Raw genomic sequence first — 15299 nt, 5'->3', positions numbered from 1 at the left:
GGATGGTAAAGGCCCGGCATTCACGAGATGGCCGCACCATTCCGTAGAGTGAGAAATGCGAACGCTGGCTGAGCGGCTCAAGTGGGGACGACAACGATTGTAACTCTTAAGAACGCTCTTAAAAGTCACGTGCACAATTGTACATGCCGTGTCACAAAGGGCTAAGCTGCAAGTCAAGCCAAGTCGAGCCAACTGGCAACATGGCCACTGAGTTACAAGCTTTGATTCACAAGAGTGAAACGCGAGAGGGGCTGAGTGAAACGCGAAATTTCCGATAACTGCTTTTCCTGCCCAGGCGAACTGAAGCCATTTCTTGCATACGCCGAACCAGCAGACAAAAAATTACTACCACAAGGCTTCTCATTGTTAAAACAGACACACAGCCAGACATTGAACTTTATTAAGTCCGGAAGGTCTAACCTAGCGGCCCAGAGGACCGTCCAGAGTAGACACGCCGATTCTCGTTAAAACAGGATATGACACAAAGGTCTAATTTAAAAAGAAGTTTTGCATAGACACCAATAAGGGGTACAGTAGCAAAAAGGAAGCTGAGGGAGGGCGGAACGAATAAAGGGACACTCAGGTCTAGAATGAGGACGGTTACGTACACGCCCCTTGCACGTGTACATTTACATTACTTTGTGTATTGTGCAGTGTGTCGCGTCTCACCTAGATGGTGCCACAGTGACCATCATCATCATCACTGTACAAGCTAGTTCACTCTAGTGTGCGCTAATAAAGCAAGCTCCCGGCTGGAGTGGGTTGTGGTGTTCTTGCCGAAAGCATCGTGTGAGTGTGTGTGCCTAACGGGGCTGTGGGTTTCAACACGTTGGGCTTCAACATGTGGGCTCCAACACACTGCCCAAAACAAGTTAGAGCATACTAGTGAGTATGTATTAGCACAGACTTTTCACACTGCCTGTCAAGCAGGCATCTTAGACAAACCGAATTATGTTGGAGCTAGCACTGACACAATCACTTTGCCAGTCTGCCTCACAAATCAGGTTGGCAGTCGAAGCACAGATGCCTAATGCGTTTCGACTAGCTCCGACCCACCGAGAATTAGCCAGTCCAGGTTAACTGACGCATTCGAGCTTTCGGCGCACGTTAAAGATCCCCAGGTGGTCAAAATTAATCCAGAGCCCTCCACTACGGTGCGCCTCATTACATGTGTAGCGTCGGCGCGTTAAAACCCCCAGTCAATCAATCAATCAAGTTAACCAAGGTGCCAAAATAAAGACATCAGAGAGAGAGAGAGAGAGAGAGAGAGAGAGAGAGAGAGAGAGAGAGAGAACAAATGGCAGGGTAACATGAAGAACAAGGAGCAAGAGGAAATTAATTTCATAGTTTCATTCTCAATCCATCTAAACATTTAGCCAGTCCCCTCAACTGCTACGTATCATCTACGAAAAGTGCACACACGACACCCATGTCACATCCCTATCCAGTACAATTAATTACACGGAGCTATTATACAACACTGGCACTTTTTCCAATCTACCTGGAAACTAAAAATGGGCGTAATTACAAGGACGGAATGTGGGAAACCAAAGAGCGCAAGACAGGACCGGTTGGATGGCTACAGGAGAGGCCTTTGTACAGTGGTGTACCTAAACAGGCTGCTGACAATAGGCGATGACAATAACTGCAGAAAATGGAGAATGGGCGGTTTCAACTAATGTCGGAATTAGTTGATACAAGAACAGGTATGGTCATACCAGAAGGTTAACCAGTCCGCCATAATGCACAGCAGCCATTCAGGAACTCAGATAAGAGAATAATACGGACACAGATATCAGAAAGCATGAATGGTAATTGGTGTTTTTGGCCCTTCTTTGTTTATAGTTTGCTACAGCTCGTGAGTTCAGTACCCCAGGAAATTATTGCATAACTAGTGCTCAAACTTATTCCACGAATATCGAGCATCCAAAGAAACCCCCTTTACAGCAAATAGAATTGTATAAGAAGGGAAAATTAAACAACACAGGGTTCTATATATAGCAGTTCGACTCAATAGCAGAAGCTCTTCTTTTACAAGAAAGAAAAAAAGAAAGAAGAGAGGGGGCTTGCTACTTTGAAATGGTGACCACTATTCACAAACTAAGTTAGGGGCATATGTAAGATTAAAATGACTCTGGATTTTTGAGTAACTAGCAGATTAATCCTCAATTACTCCTCAAGGGACTCAAATTTTGTTTGCTCATTTAAAATTCCAATTGATTTCAGAAATGCTCAAGGAGGGAAAGCTGACTCTATCGAATGAATTTAACCCAATTCATAATTTTATAACACCATAAGACACCTCATCATGATTAGTACCTTTAGCCAATACAGTAGTTGACTGTTTTTTTGGACTCCAAAAACTCGGACTAGCTGGATATTCTGGACTTGGACGAGGAACTGCCAGTTGTCCCATAGGAGTAATGAATCACAAATTTTCCGGACTGCTCTTTTATTCGGACTATTTTTCAATCCCCTCCAGGCCCCAAAAAATTGGTCGGCTACTGTATTTCCACAAATACTTGTGCAACCAGAGCCAATCTACTATTAGCTGCCACTACTGAACGTGCAGCCTTAAAAAATAAAGCACTGATATACAAGGCAGCTGACAACGCGTCAAGAAATTACGAAGCCTTACTTTTTTTAACCACAATTTCCAATTCCTCACCAACTCTTTGAATCCAGTTTTTTTTTAAATACATAAAATTTACAACATGAGACAAGAAAATAAAAAGGCAAGACAAAAAATCTATTTTCCACAGCTTACTGAACGCCATCCCTTACACAGAACAACCGACAGTACAAGCATTATTAATCGCATGCCTTTTTGGTAGACTCCTTTTCAGATTTTGTTAGTTACTCGCTACTCACAAGTTACCCACATGATGACAGACCAAATTTGTTGGTCAACTGCATCAACAGCACTTTTCGCATACGTGTATAAGGTGGGCTATAAGACCCTTCAAACTTTAAACAGGTGGTCGAAACACATATACTTTTGATGCTCGATCCAAACAACAAAATCTACCATGACTGCAGCTTACATGTAAAAGTTGAAGTTTATGCATATTTTGCTTGTTTGTGTGTAGTGTTGAGTGGCATGAAGGCAGCGGCGATCACGACAGCACTGGCAGTACGCTCACGCATTCATTGCGAGTTTGTTCACTGCTCTCGCAGCAACTACCACCACACATTCATTTATCAGCGAACATTGTCGCACCGGTAATCCTTTTGTTACCGTTGATAAGATGTATCAAACAGAGACAAAGAAACACGGAATCGTGACAGGTTCAAACAATAATGACCAACTACGGACTATCTCACTAGCAACCAAGGGCAGATAGGGCTGATAACACAGGGCGCGGAAGGGAGGTACACGAGCTTTATCTTCGGCATGGCCACTTTAGAGAATACCCTGGGGCACAACAGTCATATCAGCCTACTTTTTTATCGAAACAGCTGCTTGAACATGTTTCAGAAGATGGTCTTGTCCAATTTGAGCCTGACTAGTATTTCGCAACAGTGGGAAACTGTCTGCCCACTACATTCATTCATGAGAATTGCCAGGTAATTGGCCCATTCTAAGCTCTTCTTTGAATAGGCCCTTGGCGCAAATTTTATTGGCAATCCTCGTGGCGGGCTGTACCAGTGAGTCCCCATAAGAGATAAGCCCAACAATGGCAATAAGCTATTTTATAAAATCCACATTGTAAAAAATTTCGCTAACGCATATGAACACCCTTCTGAAAGACCAGGTACAGCGCAGGCCTCCCAAATTGCACTTTCTCGCACTTTTCATGTGCCCTTAATTTGGCTTTTTTTTTTATTTACAGAAACGAGGGGCCGCTCATATTTTGAATGAGCTTGTGCAAATCAGGGGTGCCACGGTTAATTTGCACCAAGAATTTGAAATAGGAGAAAGAAAGAACAAAAACAAAACACGCTCCAACTAATGCACCTGGAGTAAATGCTGTCGATCATTGCGCCAAGTAACATAACTTGCCCAACACTTTTTTTTGTTTTGAAAGCTGGCACTAACTAGTAAACTACACTGCATCTCAAAAGATTTCTTTCCGGTGTACCACCCCTTGCACAGATCTTTCGATAGCGATGAAGTTAGGCGCTGCCGAGAAAACCACCCTCTTAAATATAAATGCGCTGTCTTCCGGATGAAAGGAAAAAGAGGAGAAAAAACAAAAATGACAATGTGCATACTTCGACTTCTATCGGAGACGTGAGTACAATTCATTCATGATTCCAAACGACACTTGGCCGCTGCTTTAACTTTCATTTATGCGCATATTGTTAGGAAGTACCCACGTGGTCTTTGACGAATGGACCTCTTTCTGCTTATGTATATAGTAACCACCTTTTAACTGATTGATTCGCGCATGCATGTGTGCGTGCGACAAGTCGGCACGACTGAATGATTCATTATTATGGCACAACCTAAGCTGCTAACTCTAGACGCAAAATTTTTAGAGAACATTTCTTCTCTGATTTTAGAGGTTCACTAAGGCTGGATTTTTTTGTTAAATTTTCCTGCTACCAGAACGAAAATGGCCTTAACATGCTCTTCAAATCCCTTAAATCTCCAAGGCTCTCCCTCAAGGATATCAAACTGGTATTTACATCTAATGGTTCAAATACAAAGGTTTAAAAAACAAGGGTGCGAAACTGGGAAAGGTTATGCACTGTATTTAGTTCAAAAACAAACAATCTTTTTTTTTTTACATTTCACACGCAACAAGGTGAAGTGAGTAACATTTAGTTAAAACATGTTTTCGAAAATTCCAAAGCAACTCTAACGCCTGTGAGTTTTCAAATTACTTTTTGTGTTAAGTGTTACTCATAGCAGTCTAAAAAATCAGGATTTTAAAATAGCTTATTATTACAGAGGATAAATGCACAGTGACAGCATTTCACAACTATCAAAACATCTCTCAGCCCACAAAGTCATCAAATCGGCTTTTCCATCCCAAGTTGTGTCACGTGAACATCCAATAAAATTTCAGAATGTTTAAAAGTTTCATTGCTAATCATAATGAAGAATGGCACTTGGCTTACATGTGCATTTACAAGCCCAGCAATATCTCTTAAAGCACAGTTATCTAGTTGGTACTTGCATCTAAGGATGCTGACACAAATGTCGGTAAACAACTTTGATATTTTTAAAAATTTCAATGTTATCGAGGCTGGATAAATAGCAAATTTTTGGGATTAAATAAATACCATGCATTTTTACAAATCCCTCAATGCCTCTTTTGCACGCAGAAAAATGATTTTTTTTAATAGTGGCAACTACTCAACAAATGTCTAAAAAGAAGTTTAAGTATTTGCAGACAATTTTCCACCCAAAGGCCTAAAAGTATTTTCTCAAATCCCTCAGTAACTGGAGTGCCCACACAGTTATTGAGATGTTCTTTTTTTGTTTCTGAAGGTTTTCCGTAGAATGGCGTTATAAATCAAAATCAGTCTTTTTAGGAAATTATGCTTCAACGCAGTGTAAAGTGGAGAAGCCTGTTTTGCTATATTCCTTCCTAAAGGTAAGATTTTCCCCATTAGCTAAAATTCGCTTCACTTCAGTTTTCTGCACCACTTCTATATACTCTGTTTTGTTTTCAGAAATGTCTTCAGATTTACCTTAAAGGAGCCATGAAGACAAAATACAAGCTGGGTTTATTAGAAAGACTGCTTAGTCCCCATAACAATGACACCAATATCATCGCAATCTTCGAACAAATAACAGAGATATTAAAGAAAAGCTGTGAAGCAGTCGCGACCTCCTAGCCAACTTCCCGCAACTTTTCTATGACATCACGGAACCTTGTTTGTGCGATTGGCAGCCGCCTAACTGACCTGTCGCAACAACACATGACTGGACGTCTGTAATGGGGCCTCTAGTTCCATTTGACCGCATCACTTGAATGCTAACGTGCAGTTAACACACTGAAAACTGTTTTATTGTTGGCCCGTATGACGCCATTCTTGCTCATAACACGTCACTGTGGCGCAAAATTTGAAAGTTTTTAAATATTTCTTGCTTCTTTTTCGTTAAAAAAACATCTTTTGTGGCTGTAATGGAGCTGAGTGAGATACTGAATCCTAGTTCTTTCAAATTACACGAAGTTGTATTTTCTCTTCATGGCTCCTTTAAGAACAATAAATACGATTTAAAGGATCCCTTTTAAAAACCATCACGTTATCAAACAGATTTGTAAAGCCAAAGATTACCCATACAAACGCCTAAAAAAAGTGCTTGAATATTACAGGAACTTCAACAGCAAAAGAGTTTAACTGACTCACACCCACTCGAAGCAGGCTTCTAAATTGGGCAACGCATTCCTCCACTACAACGAAATTCGAGAAGGCGAGGTTTTCAAACTAACCATCTACTAAAGGCACTGAGAAGGACTAAACATTTTTCTAAGCTCCTTAACATCTCCCAAGCCTCTAAATTTAGTCTTCAGAATGGTTTCGTGTCCTTAAGGGTTATTTGCACAGATGCTAAAAATTTAAACTTTTTTTCCCTGACCAACCCCAAAAGAGAGGAGACTGACTTTACAGAACCTTGGCACTCAGCTCAAAAGTATATCACACCAAGAACTCTATTCCTTTGTGCCCTCTACACGATAGCAATTTTTTCAGCCATGTTTTCTGAAATTTCCCTTTCTCTCTCCCCCTCCCCCCATGTTTCACCACATAACAAAGCCCTTTTATCCGTCAGAATAAACGATATTTGAACACTTCAGGCGGGGACTGGGATATTTTAACAAAAACTTCAGGTAACAACAACTTCACAATTGGTGTGCATTTTTGATACGCATGATAAAGTTGGATCAAATTCTGTGCTGTCAATGATGGCAGGTAGCCTTTCCGAACTCAATAAAGTACCCTATAAAATAAAAAAGCTGATGCTGAATTATGGTTGAGGTAACAATATAAAAGTATTCTTATTCTTTAAAAAAAAGGAGCTTAATGAAAAGGCGGCACCAACTTAAGGCAGAGCCTTTTGTATTCACGAAATTCAAGTGCTTCGGCTCACACAACCAATGTTTTGCACCTCCAGAATTTTTCGTAAAGAAACATAGTCAAAACTCCAAGTATTGGTTTGACATTCACGAAGCGAAGAATCTCAAAGCCTAAAATGTGCGCAATCGTTGAGTGGAACTTCCTACCAGGTGTTCGGCAAGGTCATAAACAACTCATACCTGCTCCAGCACTCAATACCACATTTTGCGCACCATTTATTCATCCTTCTCACACGATAAATGAACCATCTGCTTTCCCTCTATTCTTTAAGAGTACGAACCAACCATGGGCGCCCGTAGACCTTTTTCCGGGGGGGGGGGGGGGGGGGCACTTATCCATACAGAGGCCCTCGGCAAATTTTTAGCAGCAGAGTCAAACTAAACAAAAGTTCGAAATTCCAGGGGGGGGGGAGCGGAAGCAACCGAACACCCAATTGAAATTTTCGTGCCAAACAGAAAGTTACTTTGTTCTCTCGTTGGTCAAAAGTATATTATGTAGTGTGCACATATTGCAGAGGAGGATGAGATTTCTTTTTTCTCATTAGTGTTGCAAGCTATGTACGATGCATTTAAACATTAAATATGGCCGTTCCTTTCGTTCATTAGAACCAACTTTATGTTAAGCCAGCAGTTCGTCTCTGAAAGTGCCTATTTTATGTCTTTTTTGACAATTTAGGTTTATGTTAGAGACTTGCCTGCCCATTCAGAACTTTCTTACGGCGTGAACTCCCAGGTCATAGTAATTACCGAAGGATAATAGCCACACCTAGATGAAAATACTTTCGGATTCGTGTTTACATCACACACCCCAATGCAACAATGCTAATTGTTCAATATTCTACTTCAAACACACTTTCAGTTTAGTGGTCTGGCTAGAATTACATTGAACTCTCCCACGTAACAGGAGCCTTGGAAATGGACAATGGTAGCTGCAACATTCTGGTTTCATTGTGTTTCACCTTTGGCGGCATATAATATGGCATTCCAAATAGTGACTAAGGCAGCATTGTATTCTAGTGGCAACCAAATATAATTTAATTGCACAGCCCACCAGATTCCCTTCTTCTACATTTGGAGTGCAGACATAAAAATGATATTATATCGTAAACTCTTCAGCGGGTTCTTCAAATGGACTCCTGCAATTTTCATTGTGTCAGAAACGGTTCAAACCGAGAAAAATGCCAACATATATGTCCATTATTCTCTGGCCTCGTACATTTATCTATGGCCTATTTTTAAGTGTACCTGTAGATTTATCTATGAGTTATTTTATAGATGTAGGTCAAATTTCTTCTGCCATTAGTTTGTCTTGAGAGTTCCTAGACAGCTACAATGGCTCAGGAGTCACAATGCTGTTAAAGGCCTAAATGTTTCAAATTTTGCTATTCTAAAATTATTTTTATCAACATTTTGACTGTAAACTGCATGAACGGCATTCGCTAATGAAGATTTTGAGACCGTACAGACTTTGGCTGGTTGGAACCTACAACTGGATATGGAACAGGGCATAGGAAGAACAGAAATAAGTGCCAACCTCAATTGCACCTGTTCAATTTGTGCGTTGTTTGTTTAGATGCAATAACACAGATTTTTTTTTTCTTTTCAATCCGGTTTTAACCACTTTCGCAACCAACAACCACGACATTCTTTCTCTACGAGAGCAGAGAGGCCCCAAGCTAAAACTACTCTCCACAGCTGCTGCCAGTCATAACATATGTGGCTCAGCTTGTACGACGCCAGGCGTAAGTAGCACACGCACGCGTGCGCGAAAACAGTGATCGTTTTCCCCTGCTTTAAATCGAATTAATTAGGGCTCTAGCATTGTTAAGCGTTTTTCTTTCCCTTAAAGCTAAAAATTGAATTTATTAGGCCTCTAGCATTGTTAAGCGTTTTTCTTTCCCTTAAAGCTAACTCCATGAAGTAAGGCGTCCCGACTATCACTGTAAAGCCCCATCTGTTTACAGCAGTTTACATACAGCTGGGTTTCATTGCCAAGCACTGAAACCTTGAGCGAGAAGTTTTTTTTTTGTTTTAACTATACCATCCAATGAGTTTTTGTCAGCAGGTATGAGAAATAGCTCCGTACTTAAAATTGGTGCTCTTGTAACAATGCAAAGGCCTTTATTTCAAATGTAAGCACTGCAACAACCACCATATTAGAGGATTTCATCCGTTATAGACACATTCCTTGTGGTGCGGTACTGTCTGCAACCTTACTTTTAAGTAATGACACGATTTTAGTCAAACACGAGTAAAGATGTGCAAATGTAGTTGACACTCTGTTTATCGCGTTTCTCAAGGCTAGTCAAATATGACGCAACAACGTAGATAAAATCATCTGCTTGAAAACTGCTTAACACTGCCTCCATTTGTGTTATCCTCTACGTGTTAACGATTGAGGCTGTCACGTTATTATCTATAATTTCGTGATTTCCTGCTCTACGTAGAACAACCTCAATGGCAACATTTCTATCGGCTGTACGGGGCTCCCAAAGGCTAGACAAGAGTACAACGTGTGCAAGGCGTGCCTGTGAGTTAATTTTATTCCCACTTTTGCTAAAAACTGTTTAGGAGCGCAACCTTCATTTTCTAAAAGAGGCATTATGTGCCTCACAAAAGCAGCAGCTCCAAAGCGAGACAGAAAAATCGCGTAATTCCTGTCTTGTGTGGGGTAAGAAGGAACAGGAACAGGATGAAGGCGCAGTGTGAAAATTGCACGCACGAGAGGACATCGATAAGTTGGGATTTGCTAAACATCGTAAGGCGTGGAGATCTGGGCGCTTATGACGCCGTCGGTTGCAAAGGAATTTAGAGCGAACTTTCCGCCCAATGAGCATTAATTTACAGAACTGCTGGCGTTATTTCACGTCCCCGCAGTATCACAACCCGCTAGATAAGACTAGCTGCTATTTGAAGGGGAACAAAGCACATAGCGGTAAACCTGGTTCCTCCAACGCGTGCGAAAACTCGTGACGTCCGAAACTTCGTTCAATCAAAACGGGAGAGGTAAGGCAAAAAGTCAGCTCACCAGCGGCTCCATCGCTCGAGTTGGCCTGAAACAGCAAGTTTCGCGATTACAATGCGTCATAGGCTGCGCCTTTCGACACGCTTACGTCACCGCTCTCAACGTCGGCGATATAAACATGCTAACATGCGACCTATGGGCGCTGTGATCGGACCTGCAGTACGGGGGGTCGGAAGGTCTGCTACATCGTCTGCTACGTTTAGTCGACAATTTCGGCACCGTTCGCCCCAGTGTTGAGCATTGCTGGCAGCGCCGAATTGGCTTATCACATCCCGCGACTGCCGCGACGGCGAAGGAAAAAAATCTCACAATGCTTAAGCTTATCGTAGACTGGTGCGACCGCGCGCTTTCCGCCGTACGAGCTGTGCGCCAAAGCGTCGGACGGCGCTCCGACGTTCGTCGTCTGCAAGCTGTCGAAACGGACTCCAGCGATGCGCGCGGAGTTGAAAAGTTTGCCGAGCTCTTTGCGGCAACGCGTAAGCCGCGTGCTTTTCTTTCACGAATTCCCGGTTGACGGAAATCGAATCTTGTCGCCACTGACAGCAGCCATGGACAGTGGAGGAAGCGACCACACAACAACAAAAAAGCGCGCGGATAACTCGAGTGCCAGTAAATACAGTCCGGGGAAGACGCGTTCTGCGGAGTCTGGGGAAGTTTCACAGCGCCCGAAATAAGGCTAAAATTACGCCGTTCGAGCACTAAAGAATGAAACAGCGTTTTTGGCGACAAGAACTGAAGGGTAAATAACGCTTACAAACCTCGGCCATTTTGCCCGCTGATGTTCGCGATACGATCGAGTGAGGTCGCCAGCGACGAATTACGTCCAGGCAGTAATAAGCAAATTTTATTTCAATTAAATGCAAAATCTTTGAAATGTTTACTTTTTTTGAAAACGGTATTTGATTTAAAACAATATTTTTATTTTAAAACAAATACATTTTACTTCGGTTGATGTTTAGCCGAAATTTTTCGCAAAGCTGGCAACGATAAACGGTTGCAGACGACAGACTTAGATTGACGCCCGATTATCCAATGTAAAAATTTGCCTCCATAACAAAAAAAAAAAAATATCGCAGATCCCTCGCTGTTTTCAGCTCATTCAAGCACGCAGATGATATTGTTTTGTATCGTCTGTTATGTTTAAATACCAAAGTCATGAACAGCATAGTAGAAAAATTGTTGCTTCTTTCGCTTTCGCTTGGGAAGCAACATTCCCGGAATGTTTATAAAGAGGCAGTTTTTAACCCGCGTTCACTCCGTCGATATTCGTCGCAGGTTGCTCTGGAAGAGGCGTCATGCATCTCGTGGCCGGCCCCATAAGGCTTCTTTCTGAAAGGCAAACGACGGGTTCTGCACGTACTTTGCCTTCTTTTTTTAAAGCGCAATTGGCTGACTGGTGTCGAGGTCTGTGGTGCTGTTGACATCGTGCGCCAAAACTCACTCATCGCCCGCAGCTGGCGGCCGGAAGCCCCCGCTCCCGCAAGTGGCACGCCAGATCATGGTCCCTTCCTTCGGAGAAGGGAAAGGGAGGTTAGCTCGCTCAACTGCGCCATGGGTAGGCCGCGCTTGGTCCGCTACGCCAAAGAGGAGGCAGCCCTGAAAGAACGACAACGGAAGCGGGCCCGTGAACGTGCGCGTGCTCGGAGAGCTAATCCTGACTTTCAGCAATTGGAAATTGTCAGGCGAAACGACAACGGCGGTCCTCTGAAGGGGTTCGGCAAGCAGGGGTTGGGCATTTCTTTTGAGAGGGACTTCACAATGGATTGGTTTATGGCTTCACATGGTTGGACTGGCTTCGCTTGCACCCTGTTCCTGTTTGAGGAGGGGTTGGTTTTTTACACGCACTGGTGCGCGCATTACGTACTGCAGTCTACCTAAGATGCTATTTGTACTTAAACTCTACGTTCAAAGGCCTCGTAACTGGAACTACACCCTTTCTTGAAATGAGCTCGAAATGAACATTTCTGAAACAGACGCAACTCAGAATTTCATATCTGCTTGGCTTCCAATCTAAGTCCGCCACCGCGAGTGTTCGAGGTATCTTTAGACGTTAGCAGGAGCAGGTGAAGCGGATCATAAATTTACCTATGCAGCCATAAAAAAAGGCCTAGAATACACTGGCAAAGCTCAAGAATCCAGTGGTAGTCTTGGTGAATCACTTAAAATCGTAACACTCCAACGATAGGGTGATCGCAAAATTAAATCTTTTTCACCTACGTAGAAAAACCACAACTTTACAGAAATCGACAGCTGAAAGAGTTGGCTGACCCTGACATAAAACTCATCTGACACGAGTACTATAGTAGTAGTTGTAGTAACAACTTTATTTTGCCGAAAAGTTGTGGTGATTGCACCACTGAGTAATAACTAGTAGTACAGTGGAACCCCACTGATACGTCCCCCGGACTTACGACGACTCACTTCTTACGGCGGATCCCTGCGGTCGTGGCAAACTCCCCATAGAAACAATGCATTGAAAACCCCCGTTGATATGATGCTCGGGTGCATGCGGTCCGCTTCATACGACGGATTCTGGCGCGGATAAACCAGCACTTCTCCCATATTTTATACCGCTTCGCCGCCTCATCCTGACCTTCTTTATTCTTAACCCCCGTTTGACGCTGCTTGATGTGCAAACGTCCGCAGGCGGGCCAGACCACTTACTGAGCACACGCAAGCAAACAGGCGGGTACTCGTGAGCGGGAGTTAACCTGCAACGGCCCACACGGTAGCAGTATGCCAACGTGCCAACCACGAGAACTCTAAGTTCAGGTGGCAGGTGGACCGTGAATTTGAAGCTCCCGTTGAGCCGCCGACAAACGCGAAAACACATGACGCAACCCCGCGGTGATGACCGGACACCCGCTTTCCCCGCCCGCTCGATCCAAGTTTCTTCCTTTCACGACGCTCTTTCTCCCGATATCTCTGCTCTCTGCTTATCAGTGTCGCCGCGTTGTCATTCCACTGTTTTTTTTGCCAGAGGGCCCAATTCATGCGCGTCTGCCGCAAGGGTGGAGCAAAATAGAGAAGGCGATGGATGGAGACACGTACCTGTTGGCACTCGCTGGCCGCCGCAGCAAGTCACTGTAGGAATACCGAGCTATAATTTTCGCCACAACATGGTTTACTCGCGAAGGTTCAACTGTCTTATCCGTCACATTGCTGGGTCTTATCTATCACATTGCTGGGTCTTGTGGGAAACAAAAACAGTTATGTGTTGAGCACTATGACCCAATAGCGACAGCACGGGACCGTTCAAAGGGTGCCTCCACCATGTACGGCAATGCCGTTTTCTGTTCATGCCCGCCTTGTACTATTGTTCATTTCGCTTGGCCTTGGCAGTTTCACACTCACCTTGCCCGACGAATTCGCTCGACCACATCGATCTTATATTGCGTTGCGCGTGGCACTTGGCTGGCGGGCTAGCTGGATGCTCCTACTCCTGTAAGGATGATATGTTATGAAGGATGGGATGATATCTTCTACGTGATGCCGGTATTACTGGGCATGACCAAATGGTGTGGTGAAGTGAGGCTCGTTCCACAGAACAGAAAGGGCAAGCGTCTTTGTATTCCGCCGGATATATGATGGACATGAGATGTGGAGTGGGAAATGATAGTGTCTGAAGCTGCCTAAGAAGGGGTGCATGCCGTCGACTGAGCGATGGATGCGATGGTGGGAAGAAGGCACGATCCTGGCGGAAATGGTTGAGGATATCGCCGAAAGTATGGAGGCGGTCCTTATAACCAAAAAGTTGTGGGCTGTCTTCAGGGGTCCTATGAGGCTTTCGGCGAACCATATCTCGAGCAGTCTCATTCGCTCCCTCATTTCCTATCAGGCCAGAATGTGCCGGTGACCAGATGATGCGGAAGGTTTGGCTATGAGGTGTGGGCCCTTGCGACAGGGTTGTCAAAATTCTAGATGATACCTGGCCGTTTAAAAAATTTGGTACGGCCGATTTGGAATTGGTTATGATGTTTAGATGTGGAGACCGACTGTGGGCTATGGCTAGATCGATTGCCATTTCCTCTGCCTATGTGAAGGACGTGCAGCTTACAGATGCGGTAGCGATGGAGCTCCCCTTGGAGTCAACCACCGCTAGTACCAATATGTTCCTGTTGTGATATGGGGTGGCATCAGTGCATACCAAAGGAAACCCTGGTGGGTGTTGTTTGGCAAGGGCCTTCGCTCTCGCCTCACGGTGTTCCTATTGTGCATGGGGTGCATTCGCCTAGGCGTAGGGAACACTGATGACCCCCCTCAGAGAAGTCGGAACAGCAACAAGTCGTGTGTAGTGTAGTGTTTGTGGTATGAGGCTCAAAGACCTCAGGATGCACCGACCAGCAGAGCTGCTGAGAGAGACTCTTTCTAGCAGTGCGGTTCGCTGTGCCTACATCAGTTCAGAGAGGGTATTGTGTATCCCGAGGTGCAGTAGGTTTGCAGTTGATGTGTGTTGGGGGAGGCCGAGCGCTCACTTGTGTGCCGTGCGGATGAGGCTATCAGCCTTCTCCTGCTCCGTCTTCGACAGGGTGAGAAAATGCAATGCGCATGTAACACGCGAGATGACAAAGGCTTGCACCATTTAATAAGGTTGGACTCCTTGATGCCCTTGTGCCTTGTCGCAACCCTGTAGATGACCCGGGTGGTTAGATATACCACCTTTACAATCTCCCTGAGTGCATCTGTATGTCGGTCATTAGCATTTAGGCGGAGTCCCAAGACCTTTATGGAGTGAACTATGGGAATGTTGGCTCCTGATGATGTGGTTACGTTTTATATCGGTCGTTTTTTATGACGTGTTTTGTAGATTAATAGCTCCGATTTTTGTGGGGAACACGATAAGCCCCGCACGGCTGCGTACTCCTCAACGGTTTGGGTTGCCCGTTGCAGGGCTTCCTGGATTTGGCTGTGGGAGCCTCGAGCCATCCGCAGGGTGATGTCGTCTGCGTAGATGGAATGATATAGGTAGGGTATGTCCCAGAGAAGAGCCGGAAGGTCCCTCATGGCGAGGTTAAACAGAAAAGGTGACAGTACCGAACCTTGGGGGTTCCTAGGCTACCCAGCTTAATGGAGTCCGAGTGAATGTTTCCGAAATGAAGGGCGAGTATACAAGACGAGAGGAACGATTTAATGTAGTTGTACGTGCGCTCTCCAAAGCCATTCTAGTTCACCATCTCTAGTGTGGCCGAGCGTCGCATAGTGTCGAAGACTTTGGAGATATCTAAACCGAGGATAACCTCAGT

General features: G+C 44.2%; 1 protein-coding gene across 4 annotated transcripts in view; it reads right to left on the bottom strand.

The window, feature by feature from the left end:
• LOC144162841 (mesoderm induction early response protein 1) overlaps positions 1-10849 on the bottom strand; it is a 34129-nt gene extending 23280 nt beyond the window's left edge. For 2 of the 4 annotated variants that reach the window (XM_077693534.1, XM_077693535.1), the window contains exons 1-2: positions 10815-10849; positions 10060-10084 (exon numbers count right to left, since the gene is read on the bottom strand). In XM_077693534.1, coding sequence (XP_077549660.1) covers positions 10060-10084; positions 10815-10823 — 34 coding nt within the window. In that variant the 5' untranslated portion in view covers positions 10824-10849. Of the gene's footprint in view, positions 1-10059; positions 10085-10144; positions 10357-10814 lie in introns of those variants that run through there. The other 2 variants (XM_077693536.1, XM_077693537.1) reach the window with 2 other exon arrangements.
• Positions 10850-15299: the final 4450 nt, after the last annotated feature.

Source organism: Haemaphysalis longicornis, unplaced genomic scaffold, assembly GCF_048455015.1.
Source record: "Haemaphysalis longicornis isolate Haplotype H1 unplaced genomic scaffold, Haemaphysalis longicornis Haplotype H1 scaffold_12, whole genome shotgun sequence".
NCBI classification, from domain to species: Eukaryota; Metazoa; Arthropoda; class Arachnida; order Ixodida; family Ixodidae; genus Haemaphysalis; species Haemaphysalis longicornis.
This window is presented reverse-complemented; position numbering and strand designations above follow the sequence as displayed.